At 39.3% G+C, this 17,355-nt stretch overlaps 1 protein-coding gene across 3 annotated transcripts in view; it reads right to left on the reverse strand.

Moving 5' to 3' along the window:
* Nucleotides 1-17,355, reverse strand: part of LOC113508908 (nuclear pore complex protein Nup98-Nup96-like) — a 56,384-nt gene that overhangs the window by 30,358 nt on the left and 8,671 nt on the right. For 2 of the 3 annotated variants that reach the window (XM_026892078.1, XM_026892080.1), the window contains exons 8-23: nucleotides 17,217-17,349; nucleotides 16,427-16,603; nucleotides 15,377-15,468; nucleotides 14,391-14,538; nucleotides 13,027-13,161; nucleotides 12,414-12,539; nucleotides 11,596-11,698; nucleotides 10,665-10,774; nucleotides 9,672-9,820; nucleotides 8,919-9,091; nucleotides 5,943-6,061; nucleotides 5,252-5,285; nucleotides 4,711-4,793; nucleotides 3,900-3,942; nucleotides 2,900-3,024; nucleotides 80-187 (exon numbers count right to left, since the gene is read on the reverse strand). In XM_026892078.1, the coding sequence (XP_026747879.1) occupies nucleotides 80-187; nucleotides 2,900-3,024; nucleotides 3,900-3,942; nucleotides 4,711-4,793; nucleotides 5,252-5,285; nucleotides 5,943-6,061; nucleotides 8,919-9,091; nucleotides 9,672-9,820; nucleotides 10,665-10,774; nucleotides 11,596-11,698; nucleotides 12,414-12,539; nucleotides 13,027-13,161; nucleotides 14,391-14,538; nucleotides 15,377-15,468; nucleotides 16,427-16,603; nucleotides 17,217-17,349 (1,858 nt within the window). The remainder of the gene's footprint in view (nucleotides 1-79; nucleotides 188-2,899; nucleotides 3,025-3,899; nucleotides 3,943-4,710; nucleotides 4,794-5,251; nucleotides 5,286-5,942; nucleotides 6,062-8,918; nucleotides 9,092-9,671; nucleotides 9,821-10,664; nucleotides 10,775-11,595; nucleotides 11,699-12,413; nucleotides 12,540-13,026; nucleotides 13,162-14,390; nucleotides 14,539-15,376; nucleotides 15,469-16,426; nucleotides 16,604-17,216; nucleotides 17,350-17,355) is intronic. The other variant, XM_026892081.1, reaches the window with a different exon arrangement.

Consider the following 17,355-nt stretch of genomic DNA (forward strand, 5'->3'; position numbering starts at 1 on the left):
ATTTGTCCTGAGTGAGACGACCACGAGCTCCTTCTACATTTCACATATAGTTTGTATTATCCAGGGAGTGTTAACTCACCGGTCATCTCGTCCAGACTGGGTATGGTGTAGTAGCCGGGGCGGGTGAGCTTCACACCGGCGGGGTGCGGGGGAGCCGCCCGGGGAGACACGTTCTCTTCCTCTGACACTGGAAAATGTCGAATAAATAAATTAAAAGATCATATTTTATCTTAATTTTATAAATAACGACCACTGCACCAAGGAATTTAGTTCTTGTATCGCGGAGTGTTTCGCAAACATTCAAGTCACATACACAAGACACCCAGACTCGGGACAAGCATTCGTGAATCACACAAATGCTTATTCTACGCGGGGCACGAACAAAGAATTCCTAGATGAAGATCAAATCTTTGGGCGGGATTCACTTATAAAAAAAAAGGCAATCAATGATTGACTGCACGGATAGCCGAGTGGTTGAGGTCACCAAACCAAATCTTGCTTGTCCTGAGTCTGGGTGTCTTTGTGCATGTGAGTTGAATGTTTGAGACAACCCCCGCGATGCAGGCGTACATCCTTTAAGGCTGAAATCACTTATGTAACAAAAACTAAAGAAAAGGTTTATCAAACAACTCGTACACCTAACTACAGTTAAAAAATAATGCGTATAACCGTCACACGTAATTGAGGTAATAATAAATGCGGACAACATCACATACATTGTTCTGAACCCAAAGTAAGTTGCTAAAGCACTTGTGTTATGGAATTCCGATACAACGAAGGTACCACAAACATCCAGACCCGAGACAATGTAGAAATGTGAATTTTTACATTGACCCGACCGGGGATTGAACCCGGGACCTCAGAGCTAGCGACACCTTGAAACCGGTGCGTACGCCACTCGACCACGGAGGTCGTCCTAATACTTTATCCATACCTAAACTTTTGGTTGTTTATAAACTATCTATTGACAAAATCAAAACTATTTCTCAAACGTATGGTACAGAAACGTGACGCCATGTTACCGTAACGAACTTCCGTTGCACTGTCGTCCAGTTAACCTCCTAGTCGCAATTTACTTCAAAAAACGGTGGATTTAAAAGGAATAGGTAGGGATTAGAGATGCGCCGAATAACCGAATACTACTCGGTTCAATTTTTACCGAACCGGAAATTCAACCGAATTATTCATTACAGATGGGTTAATAATTAATAAAATACTTGATGTCGAGATGTTAAAATACTTATATGTTGATTTCACGTTTAATCTTCAATTTATTATGTATATAATTCAATTTATTATCTATACTAATATATAAAGCTGAAGAGTTTTTTTGTTTGTTTTTTTTGAACTCGCTAATCTCAGGAACTACTGGTCCAAATTGAAAAAAATATTTTTGTGTTCAATAGACCATTCATCGAGGAAGGCTTTAGGCTATAAACCATCACGCTGCGACTAATAGGAGCGAAGATACAATGGAAAATGTGAAAAAAACAGGCAGTTATAAATCATAACTTATATCTTCTACCCACGGGGACGAAGTCGCGGGCAACAGCTAGTAAACCTATATTCGACGCATCTCTATTAGGTATATTTTAGAGGATATTAACCATACAGTCCACCGATCTGATGAGCTATCTTCTCGCAGCGGGAGCAGCCCGCCTGCTCGCCCCAGCGGTGGCGGCAGAACTGGAGGCGTTCTGACGATGACGGGCATAGCACTGGGAGTGGGAGCGGGGGAAGGTTAGGAGAGGTTATAGGTGATGAGATATCCTACTTGCGGAATAAATTATTTCATTCATTTCATATGTGACTGTCAGACTAAGGCAATGGTTGTAGGTTAATGTGTATGTTAATGTATTTTGTATTCACGTGAATATCTATACTAATATATAAAGCTGAAGAGTTTGTTTGTTTGTTTGAACGCGCTAATCTCAAGAACTACTGGTTCAAATTGAAAAATTCTTTTTGTGTTGAATAGACCATTTACCAAGGGAGGCTGCTATAGGCTATATAACATCACGCTGCGACTGATAGGAGCGAAGATACAATGGAAAATGTGGAAATAACCTAACCACGTGGACGAAGTCGCGGGCAACAGCTAGTTACTAAATATTCTAAGGTTCGTTTTGACTAAAATCGGTAAGAGACAAATTTAAGAGGGTTTAGAGCCACGTCAGTGGTCTACGGGCGGTTATTTAACCACACAATAGGATGAAAATATATATTAAATTTAATTCAAATGCAACGGCGTACTCTCACGGATGTGTTGGGATTGCTTGACTAGTTTCGGACCCAAACTTGACTCGATTGAGACCGAAACTAGTCAGGCGATCCCGATACCCCAATGGAAAATCCACACGAAAATAACAAAAAAAAATAACTATTTTAGTCTCTCTCAAACGAAAAATTCATCCTATGCTCCAATGACCTCCAATGCTGGGTCCTCTGTCTTCCACATCTAGTCCAAGCTATATTCTTTAGATCATCAGTACATAAATTTAAACCTATTTTTAAGCGACTTCAATAAAAGGAGGTTCTTACTTTGACCTGTAAGATGTATGTAGGTTAGTGTGTATGAAGGTTTTTAGTTATAATCATAGAAATATAGCGTCATCATCATCCCTATGTTGGGGTCGGCTACCAGTCAAACCGGTTTCAGCTAAGCACCAGTGTTTTACAAGGAGCGACTGCCTATCTGACCTCCTCAACCCAGTTACAGACAACACGATACCCCTTAGTTAGACTGGTTGTCAGACTTTCAAGCTTCTGACTACCTGTAACCACTGTCAAAGATTAACGAATAACAGCCGGGAGTCACAATTTAACGTGCCTTCCGAAACACGAAAAGTGTATATGTAGTGTGTATGTTAATTAATAAATATTTATCATAGGTACTTACTAGATAGAGTATCGACGTTCTCCTTATCTTGAGACCTGTCCGGTCGGACGCCGAGTTCCCGCACCGAGTTCTCAGCCGAGTCCGGGTTCGAAATCAACGGTTTCCGAAGAGGTTTCGTTGTTAACCTGTAAGATAAGAATGTTGCTTTACTTTAGTTATAGAAGATACAAATCAATCAAAGATTTTCAAAGTCTTGGAAACCGATTTATTCAGAGAACTAAAAGAAATCGCGGAATGACAGAAATTTGAAACATGGGAATCGTAAATAGTAAGGATTTCATATCTAGGAGAAAAGTGGATGAAGCAACAAGCAATTCCAGGAGGAGCAATGATGGGCATGTGTATCAGGCTAACTTATTGCCTATGCATATCAGAATTATCACAAAATTACATATTAAAACGGTTGCTGGAATCTAGACCTGCAACTATGTGCATAATAATTGAATCTTTGAAACCCTAGTTCACATAAATACTAAGACCTTTGTTTAGTCCTAGCTACCGCATTAGGTTAAGTAACCTGTAATGGTAGATTAGTGTGATAATTAAATAAATAAATGATGTAAATAAAATGGTTGTCTGTAAGAGATCTAATCTGTCTAAGTTATAAGACCGCCTATTGTAGTCATATTTAACCTTGTATATTTATGTATTTAAACCATTTATTTTTAGTGGTTTATTAGGTTTACGAGAATGTTAAACATTGAAATGAAACTACTTTTACAGTTTTAATTCATATATGGCCGTGACCATGGTACCTGCAAAGGTATCGAAACGTTGGGAACTAAAATCTAAAATTAAACCGCGATAGAATCCGTAAAAGTAGTTTCATTTCAAAGAATACTCTATCTGTATAAATAAGGTTTTAAACAAGTGCAACCACCATGGCTGTTGTGAGTGATTTGTTTTATACTTTCTATTTTATTAGGTAAAGAAAGGGAGGAACTTTGCCCAGCAGTGGGAAAATAATGTGGGACTATCATAGTTCAAATTAAATACTTACCAACTAGCACGTCTCTCCGACACTTGCGTTTGAATATCTTTCTCTGAAAAAAGAAAATAATGTTCCAATAGTTTCACTCAGCGCCATCTAGTCTTAAACTAAGCAGAGCTTGTATTATGAGTACTAGACAACTGATATATTTCTAAACACATACATAGAAACTTAAATAAAGACACAACATATGCAATGAAGATAATTATAAAGTAAGAAAAATCTAAATTATCAGTAAATATGAAAACGGTTTTGTACTTTTTACAAATAAACGTGCATATCACACAAACATTTGTCCTGTCAATCGAACCAACGACCTCCGGTATAGCTGTCAGGGTCACTAACCACTAGACCAACAGGCCAGTAGTCAGTCAAAATCAAAATCAAAAGTCATTTATTCAAATTAGGCTACTAAGTAGCACTTTTTGAAGGTCAAATTACATTGGACAGCACCCAGTTTCGCCCACCCGTCACTGCTTCCTAAGTGCTTTAGCTGTGAGAGAAGAAACGGCGCAACAAACTCCCCAGCAGCACGCTGTCATTCCATTTACAATATAATTATAAAAAAAAAAATATCAAAATAAGTGTGTAGGTGCCGTGCCAAACAAACAAATATTTGAGGTCGTGGTACCTAAGCCACTATGAACTTAAACTGTCAACTACTCGGCCAAGGTCAGCAGACCGACCAGCCACCGCAAGCAGCACCCGTTCACGAGTATGATGCAAGGGTCAGCCATCACCTCCCTCGCCATATTTGAGGGAAGGAGGTGACCCGGCCCAAGACACCACCAGTCGGTGTATATGTAATACTAATACTGACCTAGGTTAGGGTACAGACGCGGCGTCGGTTCATCATCTATAGGTTGTTCCTTGTCGTTCCAAGGTAGTTTTGATGAGCTTAACCTGGAATAATATATTTATTTGTTAAACATGCATACATACATGCAGGGTGTCCCAAAACTCAACGATAATCCGAAACCGTATGAAAGCCCAAGTGATTTTTTTTCCCTGATCTGTTATCACTTGGCCTTTCATCCGGTCTCAGATTATCGTTGAGTTTCGGGACACCCTGTATGTCTATAGTGAATTCTGTGCTATAAATGGAAGAATATACATAAACTTGATAAACTGTTTCTGAGATTAGCGTGTGCAAACCCACTGTCAAATCGACAGATTGAGGAAAAATCAAAATTTTGCTTTCGGATGACCACGAAGCAAATTTTGTTTAAAAAAAATCTCAACTATATATTTAATTTTTTTACGATTTTATGAATGACTTACTAACTGATGATACAATAACATAATCAGTCGTTACCGTTTCTTAGTTAATTCATAGAATAAATATAAAAATAAGCACTTACCAACTGCCGTGCCTGTCCGAACTGGTGTCGGCCTCTGTTAACAAAGCAAAACAATCAATTAAACACATTGCCTTATGAACGCGGCGTGTCGCGGGTTCGATGTCCGCGTAGGACAAGCATTTGTGTGATCCACGAATGCTTGTGCTGAGATAATTGTGAAAAGAATAGACTTCTTTTATGTGGGAGAAGGTTTTTTAAAAAACGCTACAAAAATCCATCCATACTTATAAACTTTCGCGTTTATATCATTAAATAGCTGTCCCGGCGAACTACATACCGCCTAACAGTCGATAATGACGGTGCCATACAAAAATACATTTTAAAAAATTACTTTTCAAGATTTGAATAATCCCAATCGGTTTAGTCGTTCTCGAGTTTTAGCGAGACTAACGAACAGCAATTAATCTATACTAATATATAAAGCTGAAGAGTTAGTTTGTTTGTTTGTTTGAACGCGCTAATCTCAGGAACTACTGGTCCAAATTGAAAAAATATTTTTGTGTTGAATAGACCATTCATCGAGGAGAATAAACCGTCACGCTGCGACTAATACGAGCGAAGATACAATGGAAAATGTGAAAAAAACGGGGCAGGTATAAATCAAAACTTATATCTTCTACGCACGGGGACGAAGTCGCGGGCAAAAGCTAGTTTTTATATAAAATAGTATAAAACTCCATGCAATACTTACGTCTTCCAGCATTCTTCAACGATATGAAGTCGTCTTGTCTCCTGTCGACCTCGTCTATGTTAGCTTGTTCCGCGGCTTGCTCTCTCTCCGCACCGTTCTGTTGCGGTTCTTCCATAGATCTGGCGAAAATAAATGTTTAAATTTATTTATTTTATGACTAGGTGTATCTGCGACTTCGTTTGAGTGGAAATTTTGCAAAGATTACTTCTGTTGTCTAGGATGAAAGGTAGGCTAAGTTAATCGTTATTACAGATCATGCTTCCTGTCCGTAAAAGTACCGTTATAATAAAATTGGTACAGCCATTTCAAAGATCAGCCAGAACGAACATCATCGGCCTAGCCTTTTCCTCAACTATGTTGGGTTTGGCTACCAGTCTAACCGGTTTCAGCTGTACGTAGCTGAAATCAGCCAGAACAGACAGATAGGCAAAAATAAATAAAAATGTTATATTCATATTGCAGACATTCATTTTAATGTAAAATGCTACTGTAAAATTTTATTTTGAAAAGAGTAACTTATGGAGTTTCTTGCCGGTTCTTCTCCATGAGAATGACACTTTGGAACCTTGCAACTAGAGTCAGTAATTAAAAGTGCCTGATATACGGCCTATTTGAAATAAAAACTTTTTGATTTTGATATGTTTTGTTTATATTTTTTCTCATGCATGTAGTAAAAAACGGTTTTTACAAACTCATGCATGCATGTAGTATTACAAACTATCACAATAATAATGGATGCTTATCTTATCGCAAAAGGTAGAGATCTAGAAGAGATGGGGGAGCATCTTCTCAGTAGTGGGATCTAAAACAGGCTTTATAAAAATACCCGTCAATTTTTTTCTATAATAACCTGATGTTACCATCAGCGGATTACATATGATTCTTGTAAGTACTTCCAGCTCTGCAGAAAATACCATCTATTGCCACTTCAGAAACGTAGAGAAATAGCAGATTTTGTTTTTCTGCCCAAAAATTATATCAAGTGAAATTGACAGCTCCGAGCTCTTGGCGAAATTTGGCTTGAATGTTCCGGCCAAATCGGTTCGTTTCAACCCACCATTACGAATACCAAACACCCTGACAAACTACAGGCAAAATAGTTGTGTTGTACGTGCAAGTAGAACCTTTTGCACGTACAACACGGACGGGCCTGTTGGTCTAGTGGTTAGTGACCCTGACTGCTATACCGGAGGTCGTGGGTTCGATTCCTGCCCAGGACAAAATGATGTGTGATGAGCATGATCATTTGTTCTGGTGTCTGGGTGTAATTTATCTATAATATGTATGTATTTAGAAATATATAAGTAAGTTTATCAGTTGTCTGGTTACCATAACACAAGCTCTGCTTAGCTTGGGATCAGATAACCGTGTGTGAGCTGTCCCAGGATATTAACAAATTATGTAAGCAGCACGATCTTGATCCATTTTTAACTAGTGTGTCAGCGGCAAGACGATAAGCCTAAAATTATTTAAGTACGACTAATTTCCTTTTATTTTTTTTATTATATTTCTTCTACCTATATTTGCTCACAAAACATTAATTGCTATGCGATCTCCTATAAGCGAAGGCTTGTAATTGGCTCACTGTCGCACAAACTGTTTTTATTAGAATTGTATTTAGCTGTAAGCCTTCCATGCTGTATTAAATAAATAACTAAGAAAGTCGGTCATTGTTCGGGAGCTATGATGCCACAGACAGACAGAGGGAGACGTCATACTTATAACACGATTTCTTTGTGTGCGGGGTTTAAAACCCGGAAACTTCCGAGTCACCTGCGTCGAATATCACAGACCTTTGATTCAGATAGATTTGATAATTCCAGGGCCTTTTAAAAGAGATATTATATATGGTAATAAAACTAAACTATAGGGTCTACTGACTAGAAACTACACTATTAAATCAATATAAGTCAGAATGTAAATGTTTATCTTTATTGCAAATATCACAAAATTATTACTCCTAATAAACATACCTCGTGAGTCTGTAAATCTACATATTTTTTTAATAATATAGAAAAAATCCCTTTTTTTCATCTTAAAATATAACGTGAGTAATTTGTTTACTTATTAATACAAATATAACAACATTAATATAGTTTTAGGTGTACTCTATTTCTTTAATAAATTAATTAAATGACACTGTTAGGCTTGTTCACTTTAAATTATTTCAAGTTAATATCTAAACACGAAAATCACTAATACAAAAATACATAATTTTTTAAACACAAAAAAAATATCCTAGATATAATTTAATTAAGTTCTTTTAACTATAAATCTCGATCTAACATTTTTTTACACATTCTAAAGTCAGTCTAAGTTAAAATACCAAACATTAATTTCTAGTCAACATATTAAAATTTCAGTAAACTTTATTTTTTCATATTAATTTAAAACCTATGATTTATTAACACTAATAAAATTGCACACTGTTGACTACCAATATCAATCACTTTTCCTACCGCGAATCTATCGCTAGATATCTAATATATAAAATTCCCGTATCACGATGTTAGTTACCGTACTCCTCCGAAACGGCTTTACCGATTTTTACCAAATTTTATATGCGTGTTCAGTAGGTCTGAGAATCAGCTAACATCTATTTTTCATACCCCTAAGTGATAAGTGTGGCTTTAAAAATATATATACAACTAGACATAATTTATTAGGCAAAACAACGTTTGCTGGGTCAGCTAGTTTCTTTATAAATAAACAGAACCCTTGTAAAGTTTTTTTTTTACTCTACATAAATGTGTAAACATTTTGTTGAGTTAGAATCTCATGTATGTGTGAAACTCCTTATAAGTATGTATATGTGTGTGTGTCATTGTAACATTAAATACATATTATTCTTTAAAGCCAGTAGCAAATAAAACAGCATTAAGAAACAACTCCTACAAGCAAATTTGAACCTTAAAATCTACAACACATGTATACATATAATACTAGCCACTACATGTGTAACACAAGCCACTTTACCTCTTATTCCCTTGTCCATAAGAGCTGTTGTCGTGAGCGTGGTCGGTGACATCGTGGTGAGTGTCGTTCGCGCTGTGGTTCGGTCGCAACACCAAACGTTTGCGACTCGGTTTCAATGATAACTTGTCTTCGAGACTAGCGTCCGATTCTTCTAAGCCATCGAATAGGGATTTCTGGAAAGGAAATAAAAAAGATTAGATTGTACACTTCATCATCATCGTCCTAGCCTTTTCCAACTATGTTGGGGTCGGCTTCCAGGCTAACCGGATTCAGCTAAGTACCATTGTTTTACAAGGAGCGACTGCCTATCTGACCTCCTCAACCCAGTTACCTGGGCAACACGATGCCCCTTGGTTGTCAGACTTTCCAGCTTCTGACCACCTGTAACGACTCTTAAAGATGTAGGAATAACATAGGTGAAAGCTGAAACCGGTTAGACTGACATAGTTAGGAAAACATTGTAAAAAGCATCGTAACTCGCCGGACATATATGTGAGGCTAGTGTCGTGTCTTCTAGTCCCGCCGGGTCGGTGTATGTGAGGTTAGTGTCGTGTCGTCTCGTCCAGTCCTGCCTGGTCGGTGTATGTAAGACTAGTGTCTTGTCGTGTCGTCTAGTCCCTGGTCGGTGTATGTGAGGCTAGTGTCGTATCGTCTAGTCCCGCCTGGTCGGTTCATTGAGGCTGGTGTGGTGTAATGGCGTTGTCTAGTCCCGCCCGATGTGTGTATGTGAGGCTAGCCCCAGCCTGGTCGTACCTTGTCGTGCGTGAGCGTGGCCCTGGGCGTGAGGCTGAGGCGGTGCGCGGCGGGCGAGCTCACGCGGTAGGCGGCGCTGCCCGCGCTCTCCAGGACCGCCTTCACCGCCGCGGGGTTCGTCGGCTTCAGGACATCGTCTGCCGTCGTCGCTAAGGGAGAAGTCAAGTTAACACGTGATTATAATTGGACGTAGTTATGAAAACTAGAACCAACCCACACTGAGTGAAATTGAATTAAAGATGTAGATAGGCTGTTTATGGTGTATTACATCATCTCAGAAAAAATCCTGGCCGTAATAGCAAGCCACAAAGCAAAAAAGGAGCCGTTTAGGGTACCAACCCGAGTTTGAGTAACATTTTATACGCAAAACGGAACGAATATTTTTGGTGGGATAGTATGCGTCCGACGCAAGATGAATGAACTAACTTGTGCTGTTATGCTGAATACACATGCGTTCGGTATTTTAAACTAAAAAAAACCTGATAACAGGTAGTGTATTTCGCGTTTCGCGTAGATTATTACCGATTTAGTTATATAAGAAAAAAGGTTGTCGTTCAAAAATAGCCCTGCAATTTAAATTAAATTTAATCTAAATATCATAGGGCCGATTTTTCAATCGCCGGATAACTTTTATTCGACGAATATGTTTGACGTTTTGACAGCTTTTGTATAGAAAATATGTCAAACGGCCATATTTATTTCTCAAATAAAAGTTATCTGACGATTGAAAAATCGGGCCTTAATATATTATAAAAGCGATATCTTTGTTTGTCTCGATATAAGGACGTTTAAGTGTTAACAAAGTAAGTTTTTAAAATAATTCGATGTTCCCGTGGGATCACTTTCAATTTATAGAGAGCGGGCCTGCGGGTAGCACTTACTACATACATAATATTGATAAATTACACCCAGACACAGACACAAATGATCGTATTCATCAAACTAAGAACTGCCCTGGGTGGGTATCGAATCTACAATACAAAATACACTTACCAGAATCCGGTAGTAAGTCCTTGAACAGAGGTGAATCACCGTAGGGTCGAGCGGCTAAAGTTAATATCTGTTCATGAACATTGCCGGCAGCTGAAGAGCCAAGACTGTTGCTGTAACAATATGGAGAGAATAGTGTATTTGTTTTTTTGAAAAACGTCTCCCGAGTTGAGGAATTTAATCCTTGTGTCGCGGGTTTCACAAAAAATCAGGTCTAAGACATCTAGACTCAGGATAAGCATTCGTGGATCAAACAAATGTTTCACATACGCGGGGATCGACCCAGCGAGTCGTTGCGGTCTATATGTTTCCTATAGAACCTGTTTGAATGTCCAAGCGCAGCAGCTACGCACTTTGCGCGACGTGTCGCAGGTATGATTCCCGATTAGCACAAACACATTTGTGATCCACGAAGAGTCGAGTGTTTTACGCATGTGACGTGATTGTTTGTTGATAGAGCATTCCCTCGCGGCACTAGGACTGAATCCCTCGATCCGGGAGTCATGTATAAAAAATCAGTTGTCTAGTATTCATACTACAAGCTTTGCTTATTTTGACACTAGATGGTGTTGTGTGAAACTTGTAGAATGTTACCATCCACCCCTGCCGTGTAGAACAGACTTGATAGACTAAGCTACAAAACTAATAATTGTTGATTTTGGAGATAATACGAATTTGGGCTATGGGCTTTCAAATGTGAGCACATCTAAATTTCATTTTTAAAGATATATAGAAAACAACAACATACATTTTAAAATATGAAAAATATTATCCAATCTCTGGTCCAAATATAATCACAATTCCGGTCAAAAAGTACCTCTTTCTAAGTTTTTGGCGAGACTTTCTTCGTGATGCCTTCGACGCAGGCGCCCAACGAGCCTCTCAGCCTCCTCAAGTCTTAGTTAATCTGATAATTAATTAATTGAATACTCACTTGAGTGCACTATTGTTAGCATTCATTCCGCCCAAGCCGAGCACGGAACCGCCCAGAGAGTTGGTGTTGTTGAACAGCCCGCCGCCCAGACCGCTGTCCAGACCTGCCAGAAATAAACATAGCACAATTTAGTTAGGATACAAAGAGACTAATTCATTATTAAATGATGCAACGGTTTACTCACGCGTCGTGTCGGACTCCGGTTGGGTCCGAAACTAGTCGGGCGATCCCGATACATTCGCGAGAAAACCGTTACATCATTTCATAATAATACAAAGAATTTGCATCGTTTTGAACATGGCAATGTTGCCAGCCTTTCTTTCCTGGTACGTTTTTCGCCTTCGACAAGAGTGAGGAATCCCTTTTTTGGTCGTTTTTTGATACTTTTATGTCTTAATTTGTTTTTTTTTATGCAAATAGTTTTGAAACGCAATATAAAAGTTCTGCATGTAAGTTATTTTCGCCAATATAACTAAGCATAATACGTATTAAATAAGTACGAAGTAAGTAAAATTTGACTGTATTATAGCCAAGTGGTTTTCAATATATACAAAATAACATAATTAAAATTTTATATAGGGAATGAGATCTTGCTTTAAAAACTGTGTGTAATATGTATATATAAAAAAAAACAACTGGCAGCAGAAACGTTTATCACCATCTATAAGAAACCCTAGTGCTTTTGTATCATTACATATAAAACACTTTAAATGCATAAGTTATAGACAACATACAACTACACAAAATACACACACACACACACACACACACTTCATAAACAAACAAACAGACATCTTAACAAGCTATATAGCACTCACCAGTCTTAAAGGTGTTGTTCTGCGCGGGCTGTTGGAACATGTTGCTGCCGCCCAGCGCCGGGAAGGGCGCCGCCCCCGGCTTGGTCTGGAAGGTACTGGCGCCCAGACCCGTACCTAGACCTGTACCTGGTGGATAATAGGCATTATTAGTCGAAATTTTAAAAGCATCATCATCGGCCTAGCCTAGAGGAGCTCGTGGCTAAGCTATAACCGCATAAGTGAAACGATCAAAGGTTAAGCTATGCTTGACGCGGTTGGTCCGTAGATGGGTGACCATCTTTGTCATAACTAGTTCATCCGTGTTTCGGAAGGCAAGTTACTACAGGTAACAGGTTACAGTCGTCACAGGTAGTCTGAAGCTTGAAAGTCTGACAACCAGTCTAACTAAGGGGTATCGTGTCGCCCAGGTAACTGGGTTGAGGAGGTCAGATAGGCAGTCGCTCCTTGTAAAACACTAGTACTTAGCTGCATCTGGTTAGACTGGAAGCTGACCCCAACTGACATCACATACATTGTTCTGAACCCAAAGTAAGTTGCTAAAGCACTTGTGTTATGGAATCCAGATACAACGAAGGTACCACAAACATCTTTTTAATGATGATTACACACTCACCAAGTCCAGTCTGCTGGTTGTTGAACCCAAATGGTTGTGTGGTTGTCTGGGGCTTTCCAAAAGTGGTATTACCACCGAACAGGCCCGTCGACGTCGATGTGTTGGTGCCGAAGCCGCCAGCGAGGGAACCGAAGGCTGTGTCAAATTGTTCTAAGGTTATTAGTATTATAAAAGTATATAAATATGGCATGTTGTGTGGAGGAATGAAAATCATGTGGTGAGGAAGGCGTTGAGCATGGATGTGGATGGATATAGGGGAAGAGGACGACCAAGGAAACGATGGATGGATTGTGTGAAAGACAATATATGGCTGTAAAGAGTGTTTCTTGTGAGATGACGTCAGATAGAAAGGTATGGAAGAAGACATGTTGCGCCGACCACAAATAAAAATAATTGGAATAAGGGCAGGGGAATGACGATGATAGGAAAGTATATAAATATTATAGACTGCACGGTGATGCAAGCCCGCCGTGAGCGACGTCGCGGTTTCGATCCCCGCGTATTACAAGAATTTGTGTGATCCACGAATGCTTGTCCTGAGTCTGGGTGTCTTGTGCATGTGACTTGAATATTTGAGAAATACTCGGCGACAGAAGGATTAAATGCCTTAATGTGGGAGTCATCTTCATTTAAATAAATAAAGGAATAAACAGATAGTCTATGACATTTCATTTAATTTCTTTTTTTTTTTAATGAGACACTTCCACGATAATGTCTAGAGAATTTATGGTGTAGACAAAAAATAGTGAAATACAAATAAGAGGCATGTTTTGGGTTGGACAACCCATGTTTACTTAAGCGTATGAAGATATAGTAGCCGATTTTCAAACCTACTAAATATGGTATGGTATACATAATTGGTGACGCCTTTTGGCTGGGTGGATGTTTGCTATCATTGCGTCACGAGAATCGTATACACCGTGATTTTCTTGGCGTCTTACAAAAGCAGCCCAGTTCATGTATCCAATGACTAGAACACGTTCATGATAAAAAAATAGGTATTTATGAGATTTGAAAAAATTTAAAATGAAATTTTTATTCAATATTATGATGCAATTCGTAGTTTTTTAGAAACACAGCTCTGTTGCGAGCGCGGTCCGAGCCTTGTAACAATGGTGAGGGGCGCGGGCGGCGGCGTTGATGATAAAAAAAAATCGCACCTAGGGGTATTTTACGTCGGATACATGAACTGGTCTTCTTTTTTGTAAGGCGACTAAAAAATCACCGTGTATATAAGATAGAAAGAAAAAGCATCGCTATGACGTTATCGCTTATAGGACACAATACAGGCAAGCAAACATACATTCAAACAAAAGTACATGTTAAAACAAGTTGTATAACATATGAAGATATTATATACTGACCGGGTGCCTGTGTCCCGAAGGCGGGCGCCTGCGTCTTGGCGCCGAACACGCCGGTGTTGCCGAACCCGCCGAACCCGGTACTGGCCGGCGTCGCGCCGAAGCCCGTCGTCGCCGGCTTGGCGCCGAATATACCCGTCGACTGTTGCTGCTGAACAAATGGTATTGTGATTATAAGGTAACGAGAATATTAAACGATTTCTTTCGCGAGGAGCTCGTTGCTAAGCTATAACCGCATAAGTGAATCAGGCACAGGTTAAGCTATGCTTGACGCGGTTGGTCCGTAGTTGGGTGACCATCTTTGTCATAACGAGTTCCTCCGTGTTTCGGGAGGCACGTTAAATACTGGGTCCCGGCTGTTATTCCTACATCTTTGACAGTCGTTACAGGTATTCAGAAGCTAGAAAAGGGGTATCGTGTTGCCCAGGTAACTAGGTTGAGGAAGTCAGATAGGCAGTCGCTCCTTGTAAAACACTGATACTTAGCTGAAACCGGTTGGACTGGAAGCCGACCCCAACATAGTTGAGAAAAGGCTAGGCCGATGACAATATTAAACGATTTCTCACACAACGCCATCTAGTCTCAAACTAAGCAAAGCTTGTACGATGAGTACTAGACAACTGATTATCTGGACTTCAAGAGACTGTGACCCCTGAATTTGTTTCGACATTTCTTCTCAGGGTAGTCAGATAGGAAATGTCGACTTCAGCGATCTCAAATGTTAAAGTGATGATTTGTTCTACTTCCAGAATCAATGATTTAATTTCATTTCACATATTCCTAAATACATACATAACATAGATAAACTACACCCAGACACAGAACAAATGCTCGTGTTCATAACACAAAAATTTGTCCTGAGTGGGAATCAAACCTAAGACCTCCGGTATAGCAGTCAGGGTCACTAACCACTAGACCAACAGGCATGTCAATGTATGTCTGGTGCATATTATATTCATAAAATTAACTTTAAAACAATGATTGCGTACCATATTCTGTGTGTTAGATCCAAATCCGAAAGACGACGTATTCGTTCCAAATGTTGTTGATTGAGTGGTAGTCGCTCCGAATAAACCAGTACCTGTATGAAAGATTCATAACAATTTTATTATAAACCTGCGAGATCTGGCGATTTCAATAAGTTTTTTGTATTTTCGATAGTGATAGGGATGATGACATTTTTTTTGCAGTGTCCGTCTTGTAGTTTTTTGTATAATAATGGGTACGTATTTTTTAATTTGTCCCGTAAACATAAATTGACCAAATTACAGTGAATGAAACGTGACGTCACGATTGAGTATAAATTTGACTCTATCTTTACGTCACAAGCGCTCTAAGCCACAATATAATAATCTTCAGGCAGGTAATCAGGAAAAAGGAAAAATACGTGTCTCATACTTTTCAATTATCTAACTGAGGGACTAATGAGATTTTTTCTTTTTATACCCAGTCATCATCCCAATTATTTTGGGTGTCGGGTTGTGGGGTTCCATCAAAAAATGATTGAGGGACATAAGCTGGTCGATAAATACATGCCGCTTGGTGGCACAGGCTTTTATTTTTTTTACTACTCCCGTTGTAAGGAATTTAAACTTTGTATCACGGTTGTTCCACAAACATTCAAGTCACAAGCACAAGACACCCAGACTCAGGACAAGAATTCGTGGATCACACAAACGCTTGTCCTACGCGAGAGATCTGACGAAACTACAAGACGTCGGTGATATTTGGCACCTCAACCACTTGGCTGTCAGTGCAGTCAAGTCTTACTTAGACTGGCCTTTTTATATTCGTTAATAGGTTAAAAAAATCTAAATACCAACATTTATAAATGTCACACCATTTGAAATTTTATCAAAACCGGTCCAGTCGTTTTTATAGTTATAAATGGCATTGTCATCGGGTTCGAAGCTACCCTGAAATGTCTGCCTGCTAGCTTATCAGGAAGTGCCTCAAAATTGAGTTGCAAAAATCCAACCGGAACGACAAACAAACAAGAAAGTGAGTGTATAAATATAAAATAAAGTTATATTACTCACCGGTGGTAGGAGCAACACCGAAGGCAGGTTTATTGGCACCGAAGAGTCCCGTGGTGGTGGTGTTCTGCGAGCTGGTGGGGAACGAGAAGGACGTGTTCTGCTGCCCGAAGGCCGAGCCGCCCAGCGAGCCCCCGCCGAACACAGGGGCCGCGCTAGTCGTGGCGGGCTGCCCGAACGCTGGGGAGGATAAATTATTATCATTTTTAATATACAACGAAAACTTGTCTCAAACTAAACATTGTATTATGAGTACTAGACAACTGATAATCATACTTACATATTTCTAAATACATACGTTTTTTTACGAATTCACGAAAAAACTACTGAATTGATTGAGACAATCTAGAGCCTGCGAAAAGAGTTGAAAGAGGGGGTAATAGGGGGCCCAAATATATATGAAACCTTATGTTTGAGATGGATTTCGTCTTTGAAATTACACTAAAATATTTATTATTTTAAATTAGTGGTTTCTTAGGTTTACGCGAATGTTAGACATTGAAATGAAACTACTTTTACGGATTTTATCGCGGTTTAATGTTTTATTTTAGTTCCCGACGTTTCGACACCTTTGCAGGTATCATGGTCACGACCGAAAGGTGTCGAAACGTCGGGAACTAAAATCAAACATTAAACCGCGATAAAATCCGTAAAATTTTAAATTATCTAAAATGTATACGTTCACACACAGTTTCTTGCATTCCCACGGAAACGGGAACCACGGCGCTCTGTAAGCTAAAGTCCACGCGGACGTAGTCGCGGGCAACAGCTAGTAGTTATAATACAGACTCACTTGTGGATCCGAACAGCGGTTTGTTTTCGGTCTGCTGTTGTTGAAAGCCGCCGAACATGCCGCCGCTGTTCCCCTTGCGGCCCGCCGCGTAGTCTTCGAGGCGAAGCTCTTCTAATGACTTGGTCTCGTATTCCTGTAT

Source organism: Trichoplusia ni, chromosome 3, assembly GCF_003590095.1.
Source record: "Trichoplusia ni isolate ovarian cell line Hi5 chromosome 3, tn1, whole genome shotgun sequence".
NCBI classification, from domain to species: Eukaryota; Metazoa; Arthropoda; class Insecta; order Lepidoptera; family Noctuidae; genus Trichoplusia; species Trichoplusia ni.